We start from the raw sequence: 21,733 nt of genomic DNA on the forward strand, positions 1-21,733 counted from the left end.
ATTATTTTTAAATTATGAAGCTTGTGAAAGAATAATGAATTTTGGAATGTGGCCCACATACTGAAGTCTTCCAAAAGCTAAAATATGAAATCAGTGATCGATGATGTCCGCCGTGGGTTCATTGTAAGCACCTCCTCCCAGGCAGTCAAGTGACGTTGCCGCCAACAGACGACATCTTGACGATTGGCCATGAGGATATTTCATACACTTGTGAAAGAAATACAGAATTTCAAATACGGTCTGAGGAATTTCGTGGTATAAAAAATAACATTAATATTAATTTTGTGTTTTAGAAAATTTATTTATGTACTTAGTAAAGCATAAGGTTTATTTCGTAGGACTCATTGCACATTTTTATTACTTAATTATCTGTTACTTGATATGACATATTTTTATCGTTACAAATATGCAGCCCTATTTTTTTTTTTTTAGCAAATCTGATAACGCGCAGCAGGTTCGAGAAACAAGGCTAAAATAAATGAATCCTTTTTTTTTGTAATTTATCAATTAAATAACATTTGCTATTGAAAATAAAAGTTATAGTATAATTTGTAATGATTTATCAAAAACCACTTAAAATAAATTTTAATAAATAAACAAAAATAGGTTGCATGTATGAAGATTTCAACCCAAAAGTAAATAATTGGTATTAATATTTAGCTTCATGAATTAAATGTGGGGAAGGTGGGCAATAATGTAGGTAACTATTATTATCGGTTTGTTTAAATCAATTTTGCGTAATATTTCAATCCATTAGGAAAAACTACAAAGAAATATTTTTTGTTGGAACAATCCAAAGTAAGCCGCTTTAGTGAAACTGGTTGTCTAGAAGGCAGCATGGAGCACGCTCCTGGGTTGATGGTGCGCAATGGCGGCATTGTATGTAGTATATAAGATAAAATGTCATGCAAAATGCAATAAAGGAAATAACCTTATATACTTGTGTAAAATGGCATAAGTAAAGTTTACATTCAACCACATAAGTTTGCTACGCTCATTATTTACACAAAAAAAAATTGTTTTTTTTCCAAGGAATGATCACGCTGTCGAACCAGGCATGTCATCGCCCAGACATTGACTAACACACATTTTCGAATGCACTAAGCATGACTTGTATTCCGCGTGCAGCTACGGGCATTAGATGAAGCAGATAATCGACTGCGAGTTAACTAGCAGATATTTCAGTGCAGTTTTCACGTAGCACTACGTGAAAAAAAAAAGAATTTGTATAATTGCGATATCACCCAGGTATTGGCACAGAACCTCCATGCTTAGGAGTTAACCCATGCTGCGGTATTACAGCCCAATCTGGTTTTACCTGGGTGAAGCGTGTTTTTTTGGTGTGGCGTTGTTTTTTTGGTAACTAGATCTTTAAGAGGTGACCAGACATTTAAGAATGTTATGAGGGCGGTCTATTGCTTAAAATTATCAGAACTAGTATTTATTAAAATGCACTAAGAGACATAATGTAGAGATCTCCCTTTCATGTTTCGTAAAGGCTTCCTTCCAGAAGGAAGGCACCGCTCTTTTTCTTCAATTGCATAGCATATTCGTTTAAAGTTCAGTTCGCTCCTCTGTCTTAGTAAGGAAAAACTCATCTCGTCCTTTTATCGAGGAAAGCCGATCGTCACGCGAACATACGCGAACTCGTGGGACGTCACTTCGTTTTTTTCGGTAACATTCAATAAGAAAAATTCTGTTAAGTCTATGGTTCACATTCTGATCAAAATGATGGCCCTCAGCTAGAAACTTAATCACTTGTTGGGAATTATCTTTATTTTTATTTTTTAGTTTTCTTCTACAGAAAAAAGTGCTTAGCAATGGCGTATGTCCAAAAACTTACATCAAGACACTTGTTGGGAATATTCATTGATATTTAATAGTTAAAAAAATATAAATTAACCTTTTACCATTACCATGTCGTCATCGTCTTATTGCTATTCAACATGCTGAATAAAGTCCAAAAAAATTCATTGTCATATAAGTCCGACATTTCGTATTCTTATTATTAGTAAAGAATGTACGACTAATATTTCAGTGATTTTATTCAATATTTGTTTTAAAGTTTTTATTAAGTTACCACAGCATTTTACGGATAAATAGTTAGCTCATTCGTAAAAGTGTCGTGGCAGGTTAAATTATCTGGAGAGGGTATAATTTTATTACAATGTACTTTATTTAATTTCTACCTGATTAATTGGTCATAAAACATTTTGCTAGTACCTATCCAAACCGAAAACTATAAAAATACCATCATGTCAATGCTGGTATAGTAGTAGTATAAAAACGTTACCAGCACAATAAAAATTTAATTCTTCCTGTTATTCTTTCTTCACATAAAAAGGATAATTTTTAAGGCAAATAACAGGCCTGTAAAAACTGCAAAAACAGGTTTCAAGATTAAGATACCACCCTTTTCCCCATTACCTTTTATTATTTTTAATCTAGCCTTGAGCTTGAGTTGGACGTATGCAGAGTGAAAACTTGGCTACATGTAGCATTAGTCAGTAAACAATGAAAATTAAACTTACCTATAAGCCCTTTAGTTTGCTCCGAAAAGACGTTTGCTGGAGATTTCCAACTAAAAACTAGATCGGAGCCTGACTAAACAAAAAAGCAGTTGAAGGAATAATTATGTTTTTCTTAAGTCCGAAGATTCCATTTTTAATATAGCATTTAATTTCTTTATTGAGATATGAACAAATCTAAATTTTTATAAAGCCCAATGTTCACTCAACACGACCCTGTTACCTGCGATTACCTCAAGCAGGATTATTTAAAAGTAATATTTTTATCCCATTAAGTTCTTGTTTACATGCAAAGCTATGTTGTTCCTACAGATTGGCCTATCACAGGAAGCGACTTTTACTTCAAATGCGACATAGCATATAACATTGCAAGTACTTTATAACAACCCTGCTCCATTGATTCATATGTGTATGTACCCTAAGCAGAATAAACCTATCTAATGTAAAAAAAAGCATAAAAATATTTAATCCCCACTTAGCTCTAATTTAGTTGTTAGCAGTTCCTCCAAATAAGCTTTGGTAACTCTGAAAAAGTAATTATTTTACTGAAACAAAAATCGAACCATTCGCTCTGCGTCAATAAAACTGCATAGTCCATTGAAAAGTTACATTTGGGGTTGCATTTGTCAGAGGACACAATTTTAATTTTTAGATATGAAGGGGGGTTAGTGTAAAGTTAAATCCAAGTGTGTGGGGTTGCAACCCTTTTCCCACGGCCGCCATCTTGGAATAAGAGGTTCAAATGTTTTTTACGGTTTATCTGCCAAACTATAGGTCTCACAAAAAACATTATTTAACATTTTTTGTTTCAAATAAAATTATCTACAACTTTTGTCCAGTAACGTTTAGTCGTATAACCATAAATAAAAAAGTTATAAGTGAAAATACATAACAAATTGAGAAAAAAATCTATTTGTCGATAAAACATTTTTTCTAATCATTTAACAAAAAATTATATCAGACCATTTTTATAGATGGTGTTTTAAGAAACAATTTTTATTATAAATTTTTTTTATTTATTTTTTAGTTAAGGTTTTACAGCGCTGCGAATTGAATATTATTCTTCAGTATTTATAACTATACATAAATATAAATATAAATATTAATGATTTGCCTTAATTTTAATCATCTTATTTTTTATGCTAATCTTTTTAATTATTGATATTGCAATATTGTAATTAATTAATAATTGAATCTTCCCCACCACCTACGAGGTAGAGTCTGGAGGCGCGTTTTTTTTACATGGTATCCCCATTAGCCATAATCCACGGTAGTTTTCTAAATCACAAATACTCTGTCCTCGGTCTTTTTGGTGGACCAGGCTGCGGCTCAGCATCTGGTTGGCTTTCTATATTAAATACTTGAAGGAGAACCGAAGAAGAAAGTGGCGTCAATGTCGGTGGTTTCATCTTCAAAATCATTTTTTTAAATTAATATCGAGAGCTTCATTATGTTGCTGCAAGTCTCCCCAGAACAATGGAAGCACAGTGCAGAGAATTTGAGGCCTGATTTTCGACATCCACACATCACTCCACAGTTTCCTTTGCATCTGCAGAAAATTAATTGTAGAAGCTCAGGGGTGCTGGAGGTTTAGAGCTCTGCACTGGAATTAATATTTTTCCACATTTTTTCCAGCCCCAGTATTCAGGATCGTTATAATTACCAAGCCATGACTGGACCTGATGGTAGACTCGGAAGCTGTGAAAGCGAGATGTATCTTGTGCTGGAGGAAGTGAAGATAAATTAAATTTACTCTTTGTCACTGACTTGGTGAATTGTTTATATCTTAGGCTGTCAAGAGAATTCTCATCTTTATTACCACCATATAAGGAGATAAAAAAACGTTCACCAATGACAGTAAAGACGGGTCAACTCTCTTGTTGGGGAACAACTACAACAAAATATTATAATAATAATAATAATAGCAGGCAGATTTTCTTTTATTCCCAAACGGTCTCTTGGGTATTTTCTACCTGCGCATTATTCTCGGTAATGACACTCTCAACGATTTGAAATAACTCTAAATATCAATAATTCCACAGTTTTGTGATGGAGATTCTAATCAATAATTAATAACAATAATGTATTATCAATAATTAAAAAGATTATCATAAAACAAATAACAAGATTATGAAGTTATGGCAAATCATTAATATTTGTATTTATATTTATGTATAGTTATGAATACCTACTGAAGAATAGTATTCCTTTCGGAGCGCTGTAAAAACCTTAACAAATAAATAAATTTAAAAATGTTTATAATAAATATTGTTCCTTAAAACACCATCTATAAAAATGTTCTGATATAATTGTTTTGTCAAATGATTAGAAAAAAAGTTATATCGACAAATAGATTTTTGTTTCTCACATTTTTATGGATTTTTGCTTAAAACCATTTTATGTATGGTTATACGACTAAACTTTACTTGACAAAAGTTGTAGATAATTGTATTTGCAACAAAAAATGTTAAATAATATTTTTTGCGAGACCTATAGTTTGGCAGATAAACCGTAAAAACCATTTGAACCTCCTTTTCCAAGATGGCAGCCGTGGGACAAGGGTTGCAACCCCACAAACTTGGATTTAACTTTACACTAACCCCCCCTTCATATCTAAAAAAAAAAAAAAAAAAAATTGCGTCCTCTGAAAACCGCACGCTAAGCCCAAAAAAATGTAACATTTCCATGGACTATCATTGTTATGTTTTGCATGGACGAACTTAATTTATGTCACACTTACGACGAACACGTTTTATCTAATATTTAATTTGTGGAATTTAAACGCATGTGTGCCCTTGCTGAATAAACGAGCACGGATTCTTTTAAACAGTCAATGATGGCCTCTACATAGGAGCCAGTGACACTTAAGTTTCGAATAGTTTACTGTCAAACATAAACCATAGCATTTCTCAAGTCGTTTGCAGCAGTCCCGCTCAGAGAACTGAAAACTAACTGCATACTGTTCTCAAGACTCACGACACTGAAATCCGTAAAAAAAAATTGGTTGTCTGTAAAGTCGGTTTACGGACGATAGTTTAAAGTGACAACGTCATAACAAAACATTGATGAAATAATTGCATACTTTTATGAATAAAATTGAATAATTTTTATTGAATTATTACTATTTTGAATGGATACAAAGGAGTGAAATGAAATCTACAATTTAATTGATAAATTTTCTTTTATTTGCACTCATTAATTCAAATATGTTTATTACTTTAACGAAGAGATTATTTTAACTATTACTTTTATACATGTTTGCTATTTAACTTCTTCCAATCTGTGTTATTCTGTTAAGGATAGGACGATGATAAGAAAATTTGGAAACGAATGAGAGTGTTTCAAGTTTAATGTGCCTTGAAAAAGTCAAATCGATGGTTGTTCCAATCGAGTGGAAGAGAGATAGATGCGGACATGTATGGAAGATATTGTTAAAGTTACTGCGAACGAATAAAAGTATTAAAGATGGTCAAGATCGGACTTTGGCCAGTGACCTATATCGTTCCGTACAGTATTTCCAAGCAACATGTATTCTTGCTAGATGAACCCGACTGCCACGCGAAATGGAAAATTAAGTGATATTTTATCCACTCACTAGCCGTCTTTAAAAACCTAAAAAATAATGAAAACCAACCATTACACGAGCCCAAAAAAGTGATGGTAATGAGGTACCAATTACAAAGAAGAGGAAATATGAATCATCTCAAAAATAAGAGTGATTGAAACAAAAAAATACACAAACGTAGCCACCAAATTAATTCAATGGTTTGACCATACCTAAGATATTTCACGAGGCTTAATAATTACAGGACCTTTGGAAAACATGACAAAGGAAACACTAAGGAAACATACTTCTGACAATGAAAAATAATATGCGTAGAGGATTACAAAACTCATGGGACTCCATTTTTGTAAGAATTGCTGTTTCGCAGGAAACCTGAAGGATTTTACTAGGATTTGCAAGAGTAAACAGTTCAAGAAACAAGATAACGATTCAGAAATTGACATATCGCTCACTCGTTTTAACGACATTAAAAAGACAAAAAAAATATCCGTTATTGGATTATTTTTTCTAAAATTATGAATAGTTCAGGTAATTTAATTTAAAATAATCTCTACTCTAATAGGAAACACCTGGGATACAAAAAATACAACTATTTATATTACAAGAAAACATATTTCACCATATTGATTCAAATATGGAACAGACAATGGGGAAGAATAAAGTTTTTGAGATATAAATTATTAATTAAGGCAAGAATTCAACAGATCGAATAATAATCGAATTATTAGCCTGCTAGATATGTGAACATATACATTCACATACCGTATTTTTGTTGAGTTTGCATTGGAATGAGCAAATTCGAACCATTTGGTAAAGTTAGACTTACTTCATGAAATACATCCCGCTGGGCTCAGCACATTCCAAACCTCAAAGTAGCGGACAGAAACTCGCCTGCGATGTTCCTAGACTCCCGCAGCTGAGTCCTCGAGGCGGAAATAAATACAAAGTTACTGTTCTTAGAGCCCAATGTCTAGCCTGAAGATGGTAGAACCACGGGCAACCGTTTTGGAACTTTCGGCTCTAATATTTGTTATAATCAAAATAAAAATATCACACATTAATTCCACTCGCTGGATCTTCTTACAAACTTTGAAGAAATTCACTCAAAAAATACTTTTTATTTTCCAAACTATATCTTCAAAGTGCAATTATGATCCACCATAGAAAATATATTATCTGCACTTAAATTTTTAAATAAACTTACAAGCAACATATTTAGTAACTATCCTTCGAGTCTAAACCAGTTATTATCGTAGAAATGTACAAAACTCTTAGACGACATAATTGCATCAACTGATCCTGGTTATGGCTAATAGAAACTGTTATTTTCTTATAGCTGCCCTGAGTTGCACGCCAAACATAGTAACCATCCTTTACTAACCAGTCACGTTCTAACTTAAGTAGTATATAAATGGGGCTTCTGGCACTGGCTTCTGGCTGTGGATTGTGTGGATTGTGATTGTCTGTCCGCCATCTTGGATTGTGACGTCACGGCGGCCATCTTGGATGACCTTGACCTTGACCTTTGACCTTGACCTTGACCCCGGCGGCCATTTTGGATCCGCCATCTTGGATCCGCCATTTTGGATGACGTAATTTTGTTTTTTCGAACATTCCAGCATTTTGTTTTCCGCCATTTTGGATTATGACGTCACCGTTGCATTTTCCGTTACGTCCGCCATCTTTAACTTTTTTATTTATTATCCGATTTTAATGAAAAAATTTTTAAAATTTATAAAAAAATTCAATTAATAAAATTTTAATATAATTTTTTTAAAAAATTGTAATTTTTAGACACGGAGTTCGGAGTCCTCGGTTCGAACCCGACGAGGTCAAAAAATTAAAAATGGCGACCGATCCTTCCCCCTGTGGTGGCTGCTGACAGACTGCCCCCCACCACTTTTTTCAAAGCATATATAACATCATCTAATATGACGTCATGTCCGCCATCTTGTCTTCGATGTTGGAAACCATCATCATTGTATCGGCGGCGAGAGTGCACCGACGCCATGTTAGTTTAATTCTTACCTGCTAGAGTGCAGTAATCATTTATTATTGCTGTGACACCCGCCATCTTGAAATTTGGCCGCCAACTTGAAAATCCGTAATTTTAATGCTAGAGATTCGGGGAAAAGTTCAAAATTCATCAAAAAATTAACTTAATAGAATTCTGATTGATTAGATCGACTAAGGTCCTTGGTTTGATCCCTGGCCGATACAAAACAACTTTAATTTAAAAAAATACTAAAAAAGTGACAGGATTGAGAAAATAAAAAACACCGCAAGTACTTTTAAAAACTTTTATTACATAAATTCAATACACTACTACAAGTACAAAAAATAATACACAGACATAGAACTAAAGTCTTGTGGATTTCTCGATTCAAACAGTCTTCTTATTGTATGGACTAAGTCCTTTACATGTTCGTAAATGTCTATTCAGTCTATCAGGTCGACATAATGGTACACCACAATTTTCACACAAAACCGAATTATCGACTTCATTAAAAGGACAGTGATATATTTCGTGTCGTTTTGCAATTTGAATATTTGCTAATGTTTTGTTACAAAATATACAGCTTGATTCTGATGAATGTACAGACAGTCTATCACAATTCCTGAGGTGACGTTTTAATCTTCCATAACGTTTAAACTTGCTTAAACACCTGTTGCACTGATATTTAATGCGTTCAGAATTATTATTACAATTGTGTATTACATAATCACGTAATTTCAAGTTTTTGATCTTGTCACAGTACGTACAGTTGGGCGATGGAACACTGTTGGATGCTCCTTCCTTTATCAATGACACTGGAACTGTTGACAACCATTGTAACACTGCTGTCATGTTAACTTCTGAAGCCGTTGAGGTCTGCTCTGCAGAAGATGTTGCACGCGTCGAAATCTCCTGCTGTGCGGAGAGAGCAGGTGTAGCTGTAGACGACGTAGTCATCGTGGTCTGCACTGATGATGGTAGACCTTCGATCCAGGTCGGTGTTGATACTGGTAAAGACGCCATCGAGGTCTCAAGAACAGCTAGATACTGGTCTATTATTCAAGGCTGACTACCCGATGCGTTCATCACCGCAGCCAGAGACGGACTAAATGTTCATATCACCAGGGTCTCACTTATATATATTCTCATCAGCTGGTACAACACATGAGTCAAAACAATAACCATGTTCATTATACTTGCACTTAACTGTCTCGGAGCATTTTATATAATGACGATGTAAGCTGTCGAGGCGTGAAATTAGTTTATTACACTTATTGCACTGAAATTGTATTCGTTTCAGTAAATTATTCGGACAACTGCTTCTTTCATGTCTGCGAGCGCTTGAAGTTCTAGTAAATGATGCGACACAGTATTTGCACTGATTCGAAGTACGCTCTTCATTAATTGAAGTCTCCTCTGCAGTCGGTATCGAGATCTCCGCAGCTGTCGACAACGCAGGCATTGAGCTCTCCGCTGCCGTGGTCTCCTCTGCAGTCAGTATCGGAATCTCCGACTCCATCATCATTGCTGTCATCGAAGTCCCCGCTGCTGACGGTAAACAGTCTATCCCGGTCGACATTGGAGCAGTAACTACGAAATTTACTGAAGAGAGCAGGTCCGTACTGCACCGCGGCCAGAGGTATACTGAGGCTCCACTCGTCTGAACTTCGCTTATATACCCGCAGTCTACTGGAATACTACATTAGTCAAAATATTGTCTGTATTTAAAATTAATTTTTATTGGGTACCTAAAAATTGTAGAAATAAAAAACAAACACAAGTTCAGGTTTTACACATTTATTTATAAAAAAATTACACAAATACACATTAGGTTAAGGAATCAAGCATTTTCACAAGCAAAGTCTTTAATGCCGCACGAACTGACTCGTCGACTCCGGTTCCAACTGGTTCGCAGGCCACGGGATCAGGAACACAGGTTTCCAGCTGGTCATCTTCTGCGACGTCGTCAACTCCGACAAGACATGGTCGGTGACGTCTGTGACCACGTCTGCGCCTTGGCTCTACTGCAGTGCTAGTTGGGACAGATTCACTGCCTGAACTGCAACGACGAGACGCACACCGTTTGGACGTCTGCGTAGAAGCATCACAGGTAGCAACAGGTTGCAACACGCTCATGTTTGGTGTTACACGTGCAGACGAGGCGACTACCTCATCGATGCTAGCAGGAAGGATTGTGTGTGGTCTCATGTGATAGACGGCACAGTTTCCAGGTTCGCAACAGTATAATAGCTGCTGGGTTGGTTCGTAGGACACAGGAAAGTGCGCAAACCGCCAATGCTGAGCGCCTCCATCACAGGTTTCTGTATATGTACGTAGATACCCGGAATCCCAGTAGCTGTACTCGACACTGCTGAAGCTAGGTCTTGCGCTCACGTACACGTTAGCAGGATGAAACGTAAACATCTTCTTGCAGGTCGAACGTCAACTGAAGACACGTACATAGGTACGACATTTATATATGCAGACTCCTACTAACACTGTGTGTGCCATTTCTGCATTAACTGCGAGTTTGTACAGGCACAGACACGTTCAAACTTGTCACGTGGCTGCACGTCGTATATTGCACTAAGCTTGCGCAGGGAAGGACAGCCGTAGTCGGTCTGTAAGTATACAATTTCAGCTGCTCCGTCGTCACACAACTTGCTCAGCCATTTTTTCTGTTCAGGTCCGGCAACGTATATTGTTTCGTTTTGAACTAGTAAATCTTGAAGTGTGTTTTTCACTTGGTGGTATGGAATTTTTCCTTCGTCCCACTCTAGTCCGTGATAATATTTGCATAGCCATTCGTTCGAACGTTTACTTTTTTCGTCTAGTAGTTTCCAAGGATACGGAGGTCGGAAGCTGCGGGTTCGAGTCTTGTCTCCGGAGGTGACGGCAATTTCTTTGAGAACAAAGCCGTTTTGACTCTGAAAACCTTGCAGGTTGCAGTACATCTTGTCGCTAGCAATGCTCGATCGTAACTGAATTATTATCGCAAACGAAACAGTATTTAAGTCAGAATTTTCACAAGTTTGTCTCGACAATTGTACGATGCAAGCCGATCGTGAAGTATCAGACAAAAAGCATAGGTGTTTGGTGGAATATTTCCGCTAGTCGATATCTCGATCCTACAGTCGATGATGTTTGAATTTAATCGATCATCCTGTTTGGAAACGTCAAACACCATTAACGGAGCCTTGTTCTTGAAACTGTCGGGACTCAGTATCGGAGACTGTCTCCGCCCATAGTAAGCTTGCTGAAACTTGGCATACATTTGATATGCGAGAAGAAATCTTCCACTTTCAAAGTCCATGTTCATATCAACGTACGGATAACTTTCGCTGTTTAAAAATATTTTTACATTACGTAATTGACAGTTATCGAATAAGGAGCGACTTACTCCTGCATTGAGCTGTCTTCCGGTCTGAAGCCCGACGATGATGTATCTTGGTTTTTCCGTAGCGAAGCTGGACTTTACTATCCAATTGATACGCTGACTATGAGGCAAGCCAGGATAAGTTTCCAGGCTCCAGGATCGGAATGGCACATCGAAGTTCTTGCCATTTTCTATGTTCTTCAACATCTTGACTCGTTCAACGGTGCTCACTTGGATGTGGGGCAGCATCCACTCGATAGACTGTAGTGTTAGCGAGACATCTTGAGGGTTTTCTGCAGCGACGACAATTGCATTAATGTGCGTGTTGGCTAGAAGCAATACGAGCTCTTGTTTCGAATAAATGATTATATGCCTGTAGTCCTCAGCGAATCCAAGAAGCATGGACAGAGGAACACAAACTTCGAACTTTCCTTCGGCATAAACCGGAAGCTTATATTCATCCTCGAGAGCCCAACCGGTCATATTTGCAGCAGTCAGTTCATTTGGCGTGAGCGAAAGGTAATTTTTCATAGCAGATGTTATGCCTACATCTCTCGTCTGGTCTACCTCGACGCCATTGAGTACATAAGTAATGCGCTCGATGAGGTGAAGAATACCATTGCAGGATATTGTCGTCGTTGTCGGATGCGTACCATCCGCTTTTGTAAGCATGCCTCTTATGCGTAGAAATGACTGAGAAGGTAAAGTACAAATATCTTGGTGCTGTACAGCAATGCGTACTTCCGATGGAAGTGCGTACGGTCCGAGCAGGAAAGGCTGGTACTCGTGCAATTCCATTTTCGTAATGCTGTCATCAAAAATGACCGGATCTTCCACGTTGAGGATTTCGTCTTCCATATTTATTCGGCACTTGTCCAATACTAAGAAGATACTTTATGTTGTCAGGTGTTAATGCACCGATGTCTGGTAGAGAACTGTTCTTATTCACGTCAATACGACTTCTTTTATAACTGTTCGGTGTTACGAACTTTATGCCCATCGCTTCAAGTGCAGCCGTAATGTAATTTCTTCGTCTTGAAAATTCACCAATCGTCCTCGCTGGTCAACGATTCTGACGACGACTTCGTGTGCACACTTCACGACGACTGGAACGTAAATGATACTTTGCGGTACTTCGACCAGTTTATATCCTGGCGGGACCATCGGCGAAAATTCGTGCAGCATGTTGCTTAGTCTTCCGTTGAGATACGTTCCACTTGCCAAATTACAGTTTATTCTTATGACATTCACAGGCAAAATGTTTACTGCGCGCGTAGATTCGTACGTTCTTCCTGCATCATACACCTTTGATTCGAATCCTAACATCGAACCTATGGACCCAGGTTTCGTAAAGTCGACAATTTCACTGCATGTTAGAATGCTTTTTTGAGTGTTTGGATTTCCACGCAGTTGAAAGTCTACATCCTGTGGTAACATATCCCTGATGTAATTTGCAATGTCGTCAATTTCGTAAGATCCAACAGGTAACTGTATTTCATGAGCGGTCCCATCGCTTTTCAGGAAGCAGATCTTGCAGTTTTCTTCGTCGATATTCGGTATGGCATTATACGTTTGAAAATCTACGAGTCCGATACACCATTCTCCGTCTAAATCCAGAGGCGGGAAATGAACCGCCCGCAGCTCAGATGCGTGACCTGTCAAGGTAAGTGTTATCGACATGACTAATAAATTATCATCACTGCACAACCTTTAAGTAGCAATTTTTATTTGTCAGCTAAATTATTTTTTTAGTTAAAAAGCGAAGACACAAGTGTCCGCAGTTTGTTTGATTAGGCCTCTGTTCCGTTTCGTAATTGAAGAACAGTGTAGTGGTCCGGCCCAGGTACCGCCTAAGTTCAGGCGGAGGTCTCAAATTACCGAAACTGTCGTAGTAAGTAGCTTTTTTTCCAGACTTTATATACGCTACCCAGTGCGTGCCGCGACCTGCAGTCGTGTCTAAATTAATTATGGTGCGTTCGTTGGTTTTTGGTTTGCTGGGTAAAGTGTCTCGCATAAACACGCCGCGGAAATTTGGTATTTTCAATTTGCGTGCGTACTTTATTAAATCTACGTTGGTGAGCGGTCGTTTCGGCAGAGAACTTAGGATTTTCGTTTCTTTTTCATGCCTCGGCCTGATTTGTGAGGACGTAAGTACAGTCCTGCGCCGTTTTTTTTACCTATGGCAATGGCTTCCATGCTTGCATTATGTCGCTGTGCTTCTTTTAACTGCTTTCGCTCATTCTTCGAAGTGTTGACTGCCCGCACTATACCGCTCGTTGCACCGATGAGGCCGCCGAGAGCACCCAATGCAGGCAAAAGCAAAGGAAGAAATCCTCCTATAATCTTCTTGTCGAGAGTCTGTAATTTTTGCTTGGCTTTTTGTATGCCTGCTCCAGTCTTGCGTTTGGTCTTGCGTGAGTTAGTCTTTGACTTGATGGAGCTGGGTCGACGAGCACCCAGTCCTAATTTGGTCTTTGTCTTCATGATTTTAGATACGCCCCAGGCCGCGATTTTTTCTCCTAGACCCGCGTGCGACGATTTACTTATTTCTTCAGCTTCCTGTGCCAATATCTCGTCGGCCTGGTGCCTGGATTCTAGATCCTTGCTGAGGGAATACGCAATATCGTGCTGCTTGCACTGATCGTCGAGAGAATTAATGCCCACGTCACCGCGAGCTAACCTTTTCGCTAGTTTGGTGCCGGGGCCGCAAAATCTGTATCCGGGAATGTGTAGCTCGAATGGCAGATTGTTTATCAGCGAGTTCACGAGTCCTGCACCGCTGTGTTTTTTATTCTTACCTCTTCGAGTCATTACGCGCAACTGACCAGAAAGTATAAATGTGTTTGATTATATACAATTTATTTAGTACAATGCAGGTCGTCAAGCAAGATGTTTGTTTGCCCGTGCGCATTACGCAAAACGATGAAACTAGCGGTCGCGAATCGCGACATGGCTTACTGTTGCCTTCTGCTGTACGATGCATAATGGCGGGACCGTCAAACTGTGGCAAGACGTGCGTTCTACTGAGTTTACTGGAGGAGCCAAACGGTCTTCGGTTCGAGAACGTTTACTTGTATTCCAAGTCGTTGCAACAGCCAAAGTACCAGCGCCTAGCAACTGTTCTACGCTCGGTGGAAGGACTGGAGTATTTTCCGTTTAGCGATAATACCGATGTGGTGTCTACCGACGAAGCAAAGCCTAATTCCGTGTTTGTGTTCGACGATGTAATGTGCGAGAAGCAGGGTATTATTCAAGAGTACTTTTCCATGGGCAGGCACGTCAAGGTAGACTGCGTATACCTGTGTCAGACGTACAGTAGAATACCCAAACATCTCCTACGAGATAATGCGAATGTTATAGTGCTTTTTCGCATGGACGAACTTAATTTACGTCACGCCTACGACGACCACGTAAACACCGACATGTCGTTTCAGGAATTCAAAGACATGTGTTCCTTGTGTTGGAAAGACGAGCACGGATTCATAGTCATCGTAAAGGACTGGCCTCTATATAAGGGCAGGTACAGACGAGGTTTCGATCAGTTTATCGTCAAACATGATTCATAGCATTTCGAAATTCGGTCGTAGCAGCAGACATACTGTATGCCCCGACTCTGATATCCGCAAATACATTATACTACTGTCTCAAAAAGTAGAAAGTGTGAAAAACGAAATAATAGAGTATCTCGTTGCCATCGACCTGCGTGTGGAAGCCTCGGATTCTCGCATTCGCGACATGATCGAAGTATCGAATGCACAAAGACGTGACGATTTGAGGACTTTTCAAAGTAGTCTGAAAGCATCACTATCTCACTTGACAACTAATTAAGATTTTGCCACACACAAGAAAGAAGTTTCTGCGAATGAATAAAAAAGTATATAAAGAGGTCTTGCAATAAGTTTTCAGCCAGTACAATGTCGGACCTGGCCAGTGACCTTCATCGAGCTATACAGTCTGTTCGTGAAAAATATTTACTTGCTAGACGAACCAGACTTGCACGTGAGATGGAAAATGAGGAGATATTTAAACCAATCACTAGTCGCCTCGACGAACTTAAAAACATGGAAGAACCAGCTATCATTGTGAAGACAGAAGTTGAAGATGAAATGCCAACTGTAAAGAAGAGAAAGTATGAACCAGATCGAGAAGAAGAAGACTTAACAAGTACAGAGACCATGCACAAGAAAAAAATACCGAAAAAGGGACATCAAGTGAATGCAATGGTCCGACCATACCTGATATCGTTTACAAGTCGGAATAATGACACGACCTACGGAGTGTACAGAAAACATAATAAGTGGTTCCTCGGTGCTAAAGAAATAGACTTTCTACCAGGAAATATCGTTCGCGTAGAAGAGTTCAAAACGCGCGGGACTCCTGGTCTGTACGAATTGCTGTTTCGCAGGGAGCCTAAAGGATATTCTCACAAAGACTTACAAGAGTACAAAAAACTGCTAGAGCTAACCAATGCATATTTTCGCGATAACGATCCAGATAGTGGTGTATATAAAGACGTAGATCATGAAAAAATCGACATTCTCGCTAATCTCTTCAGTGAACTAACAATACATGGCGAAGGTTTAAAAAAGCTAGAAAGTGGACAGATATTTGACTATGTATATTGGGACGATCCTAATGAATTAGTTGATCGCCTTAGAATTCTACATGCTTCGCTTAGCGTAGGAAACTATTCGCACATCAACGAAATAGTCTCCATACTTGAAGAACTGAGGGAAGCCGGCTACATACAATGAGTCGAACCGGAATCGCTCACGAACTTCATGCTCCTGCTAGACGAAAATACCTTCGTCGCAAAGTCATAGTTCGTGGAATTGATGATTTATTCCAGGCGGACCTTGTTGAGATGATACCGTATTCCCGAATGAATAAAGGTTTCAAGTACATGTTGACAGTCATCGATGTTTATAGCAAGTTCGCTTGGACTAGACCTGTCAAATCAAAGACTGCAACTGAAGTAGCCAAGGCCATGAACAATATTTTGCGTGATGGACGTGTACCGTCGCACCTGCAAACGGACCTCGGGAAAGAATTCTACAATGCAACCTTCAAGGCTTTGATGAAGAAGTATGGCATCAAACACTACTCTACATTTAGTAACGTCAAAGCCTCCGTTGTCGAAAGGTTTAACAGAACTTTGCGATCCAAGATGTGGCGGCAGTTCACGGCTAACGGAAATTACAAGTGGCTTGACATCTTGCCGAAACTAATAAACGAGTATAATTCCGCGGTGCATTCTACCACGAAAATGAAGCCAAAGGACGTAAGGGACAATCGCCTGCTTCGAACAGTGTTTTCCAACATGAAGAAGAAAGATCCACGAAAGCGTAAAGCTAACGTCGGTGACATTGTGCGAATCTCCAAGCAGAAAGGTATCTTCGAGAAAGGTTTCACTGCGAACTGGAGTCCCGAACTTTTCCGTGTGACACATGTTCGTGAATCAGAGCCTAGGACCTACTACCTCGAAGATTTGGACCACAAACCTATCCGTGGCGGCTTCTATGCCAAAGAGATTCAGCCTACGTTGTATCCTGATATGTACTTGGTGGAGAAGATTATAAAACGAAGAAACGGACTGTCCTATGTCAAGTGGTGGGGCTTTCCACCTCGCTTTAATTCGTGGGTGGCAGATGCAGACATCGAGAAATCCACAAGACTTTAGTTCTATGTCTGTGTATTATTTTTTGTACTTGTAGTAGTGTATTGAATTTATGTAATAAAAGTTTTTAAAAGTACTTGCGGTGTTTTTTATTTTCTCAATCCTGTCACTTTTTTAGTATTTTTTAAATTAAAGTTGTTTTGTATCGGCCAGGGATCAAACCAAGGACCTTAGTCGATCTAATCAATCAGAATTCTATTAAGTTAATTTTTTGATGAATTTTGAACTTTTCCCCGAATCTCTAGCATTAAAATTACAGATTTTCAAGTTGGAGGCCAAATTTCAAGATGGCGGGTGTCACAGCAATAATAAATGATTACTGCACTCTAGCAGGTAAGAATTAAACTAACATGGCGTCGGTGCACTCTCGCCGCCGATACAATGATGATGGTTTCCAACATCGAAGACAAGATGGCGGACATGACGTCATATTAGATGATGTTATATATGCTTTGAAAAAAGTGGTGGGGGGCAGTCTGTCAGCAGCCACCACAGGGGGAAGGATCGGTCGCCATTTTTAATTTTTTGACCTCGTCGGGTTCGAACCGAGGACTCCGAACTCCGTGTCCAAAAATTACAATTTTTTAAAAAAATTATATTAAAATTTTATTAATTGAATTTTTTTATAAATTTTAAAATTTTTTTCATTAAAATCGGATAATAAATAAAAAAGTTAAAGATGGCGGACGTAACGGAAAATGCAACGGTGACGTCATAATCCAAAATGGCGGAAAACAAAATGCTGGAATGTTCGAAAAAACAAAATTACGTCATCCAAAATGGCGGATCCAAGATGGCGGATCCAAAATGGCCGCCGGGGTCAAGGTCAAGGTCAAAGGTCAAGGTCAAGGTCATCCAAGATGGCCGCCGTGACGTCACAATCCAAGATGGCGGACAGACAATCACAATCCACACAATCCACAGCCAGAAGCCAGTGCCAGAAGCCCCATTTATATACTACTAACTTAATTACATCAATTCTGAAACACTATTAAATCCCTATGATTATGCAATTTTCCTGTTAAAAAAGTAAGTCTTAAGGTATTCTTTACAAAATGAAACCAATGTGAGAAGCATTAGACCTCCAAACTATTTAATTAACAGCAAATATCAAAAAAATAAATTTTCAAAATTTAAAAGGATACGTACTATGGGTCGCTAGGCAAACTTTAAACATCAAATATCCAAAACATATATATGAAGTTAATTTAACGCATAAAAAGTAACTATTAAAAATTCGTATGGATAAAACAAGGAATTTCAAGGAATATTATTTTAAAATTTACTGAATTTTCTTTTGATTTTTAAAATACTAGTCACATGACTGGCGAGGAATGTTCCTTACAATACCTGTATGATTTCCATGACTGAGAATTGGTACAGATCTGATATCTTTAAGAAAATTTATAGTCTGTGTAAAATGTTTGGTTTCTTAAAAGTAATAACAAAGGAACCCATTTTTCAAATGTTACTTGCAAAAAGCATCGCATAATATTTACGAACACTGACAAGAATATGAATTTGTTTGGAAACACTTTTGATAGTAATCAGTGCCCTAAGTGTAAAGTGAATACAGATTTTTGGTTCCAATTTTAGTAACAGTATAATTTAATATTATCTTTGAAAGATTTGTGCAATGGGAGTGCATGACTTGATGCAGTTATTTGGACATACGCCATTGCTAAAAACTTTTTCTGTTGAAGAAAAACTAAAAACTAAAAATAAAGAAATATATAAATGAAACCCAAAAAAAGACAAAAAAACACAAAATTAAGTAAAAAAAATTGCTGTTGTCAACACGGATATAAACACCACAAAATATCCCGTGACAGGAATATGGTCAACAAAACAAAGAAAAACAAAGAAAAATGTACTAAGAGAACGAAAAAAAAAACCACAAATGATGACGACACAGAAATATTGAAAAAGTTTTTAGCAATGGCGTATGTCCAAAAACTTACATCAAGTCAGTATAATTGAAGACAAGACAACACGAATGGACTTCGGTCCTTCTGCTCCCACGTCGCCCGTGCCTTTTCCACAGGAGTGGGATGAACGGACGGGCCTGCGTGCTGCGCATGCTGTGTGAGGCCACAGACGGAGGCCACAGCCCGGACCTCTTCCTCAGGATCCTCAAGCGCATCTTCACGTGAGTGGCGCGGAGAGCCTCACGCTTGTTCCCCGGGGAACCCTTCCTGCCGTCAAGCTGGGAACAAGTTGCAGCGCACACGAGTAGTTCACATTCTCTCGGATATTTTTAAAACCATGTCAATCTAGAGGATTGTACAAACTGTACGGGCGTGTTAGTGGATCCAATTAGGAAATACATATTGAGCAAAGTCCCTAGAAGTCCTATTTTTTCTTTTGAGTTTTTTTAAATATTAGCCTTGCGTTTTACTGAAATTTGACCTCCTTGACCTGTTTAAGATATGATATTTTTATTTACCTTTATTCCCTGTTGCATTCTTCGTCTATGCACGGCAGTGTTAGATGCGTAGCACTACTAAAGAATTGTGAACTCATAAATTTAAAAAAAAATTGAATCAAAGAGGATAAAGGGTCAACTTTAACCTAATATAAATAAATTAATCGCGTTTATGAAGTTCGAATGCTTTTATAAACTCCTGTAGGTATTGTTTATTACAAGGGTGTACAAAATTGGTATTATAATTCCATCAGATATTTTTAAAAAATTAAACGTAAGGGGAAAATGGAGTAGAATACAAAATAGAATATCTCTTATTTGTTTATCAAAACATTAAAAACCTGACTCGAATATTACGCCCTTATTTCTAATACAACAAATGCTTGCTACTTTATTATATACACGCTAAAGTATGGCGCTTTTTCCTTAGACTTGTGTGGTATATTTACTCAAAGTTAGCAATCAAAGAGCAGGTAAAAACCTTTTGTTTACCATTCGTCTTTCTCTTTCTGTCAAAAAAATAGATGTCAAGCCTGTATTAAAAACAGAGAAGATGTGTTTAAAAAGTATTTGTGACTTATTGATTATTAAGATTTTACTTTAATTTTTATTGTTTGCGAGTAATTTTTCTTCTTATCAGTAGTATACGAAAGTATTTTCTGGCACAGGCGTCAGGCGGTGGAGCGTGGAGCCGGTCAATGACCGACCAAACTGATGTCACGGCGGCCATCTTGGATGACCTTGACCTTGACCTTTGACCTTGACCTGGAATTTGATCCTCAAAAATCGCCAAAAATGACCAAAATTGGGCAAAAATTGCCCAAAATTCCTCAAAAATCGCCAAAATTTCAATTTTTTTGAAAAAAATTTCCGCCAAAAAATCTCAAATAATTCCACAGTTCAAAAATTAGGATTTCGAAAATCCTCAAAAGTCGCTTTGCCCTAGAAAAAACGAAAACTCCTAAAAGCGGCTTAAAACTCCTAAGAGCTAGCCGCTTATAAGCCGCCGACCTTGAAAATAAGGATGTCATGGAAGCCATATTGGATGTTGATGTCACCGTTGCGAATTTTGTTACGGCCGCCATCTTTAACTTTTTTATTATTATCCGATTTTAATGAAAAAAAATTTAAAAATTATAAAAAATCCATTTAATAAAAATTTAATAAATTATTTATAAAAAATGTACTTTACGACACGGAGCTCAGAGTCCTCGGTTCGAACCCGGTGAGGGCAAAAAAAACAACTAAAAATGACATCCGATCCTTCCCTCGTGGAGGGCGCTGGCATACTGACTCCCACCACTTTTTTCAAAGCATATATATATTCACCTAGTATGACGTCATGTCCGCCATCTTGTCTTCGATGATGGAAGCCATCATCATTGTATCGTCGGCTAGAGTGCGCTGACGCCATGTTAGTTTAACTCTTACCCGCTAGAGTGCAGTAATCATTTATTACTAAGGTGCCCGCCATCTTGAAAATCCGTAATTATTTAGCTAGAAATTCGGGAAAAGTTCCAAAATTCATTAAATAAATCACTCATTAACTTACATATCGATTCGACCCGCTCCTGTTCTTGGTTCGATACCCGATCGATGCAATAATGTTTAATTTTATGAAAAAATAATAATTTCAATAATCCATGTTAAACTTTCGTAAAGAGACTCTAAATCCTCTACTACCATCATCCTATCAGACGTCAAGACTACCATATTGGAAATTCGTAATTTTAATGCTAGAGATTCAGGAAAAAGTTCAAAATTCATTAAATAATTTTTTTAATTTATATACTGATTGATTAGATCGAATAAGGTCCTTGGTTCGATCCCTGGCCGATACAAAACAACTTTAATTTTAAAAAATACCACAAAAGCGACAGGTTTGAGAAAATAAAAAACACCACAAGTTCTTTTAAAAAAATTTATTACATAAATTCAATACACAACTACAAGTACAAAAAGAACACTGACAAATTACCAAAGCCTTTTGGATTCCACGTTTCAAACAGTCTTCTTATTGTACGGACTAAGCCTTTTACATGACTTTAAATGTCTATCCGATCCGTTCATTACCTCAGCCAGAGACGGACTGAAGTCCATATCACCAGGGTCTCACTTATATAGACTCATCAGTCGGTACAACACATGAGTCAAAACAAGAACCAT

At 37.9% G+C, this 21,733-nt stretch overlaps 1 protein-coding gene across 1 annotated transcript in view; it reads left to right on the plus strand.

The window, feature by feature from the left end:
• The window catches only part of LOC134529398 (uncharacterized), a 36,692-nt gene that overhangs the window by 4,964 nt on the left and 9,995 nt on the right, over positions 1-21,733 (plus strand). The window contains exon 3 of the mRNA XM_063363471.1: positions 19,187-19,291. Coding sequence (XP_063219541.1) covers positions 19,187-19,291 — 105 coding nt within the window. The remainder of the gene's footprint in view (positions 1-19,186; positions 19,292-21,733) is intronic.

This window comes from Bacillus rossius, chromosome 1 (assembly GCF_032445375.1).
Source record: "Bacillus rossius redtenbacheri isolate Brsri chromosome 1, Brsri_v3, whole genome shotgun sequence".
In the NCBI taxonomy this organism is placed as follows: domain Eukaryota; kingdom Metazoa; phylum Arthropoda; class Insecta; order Phasmatodea; family Bacillidae; genus Bacillus; species Bacillus rossius.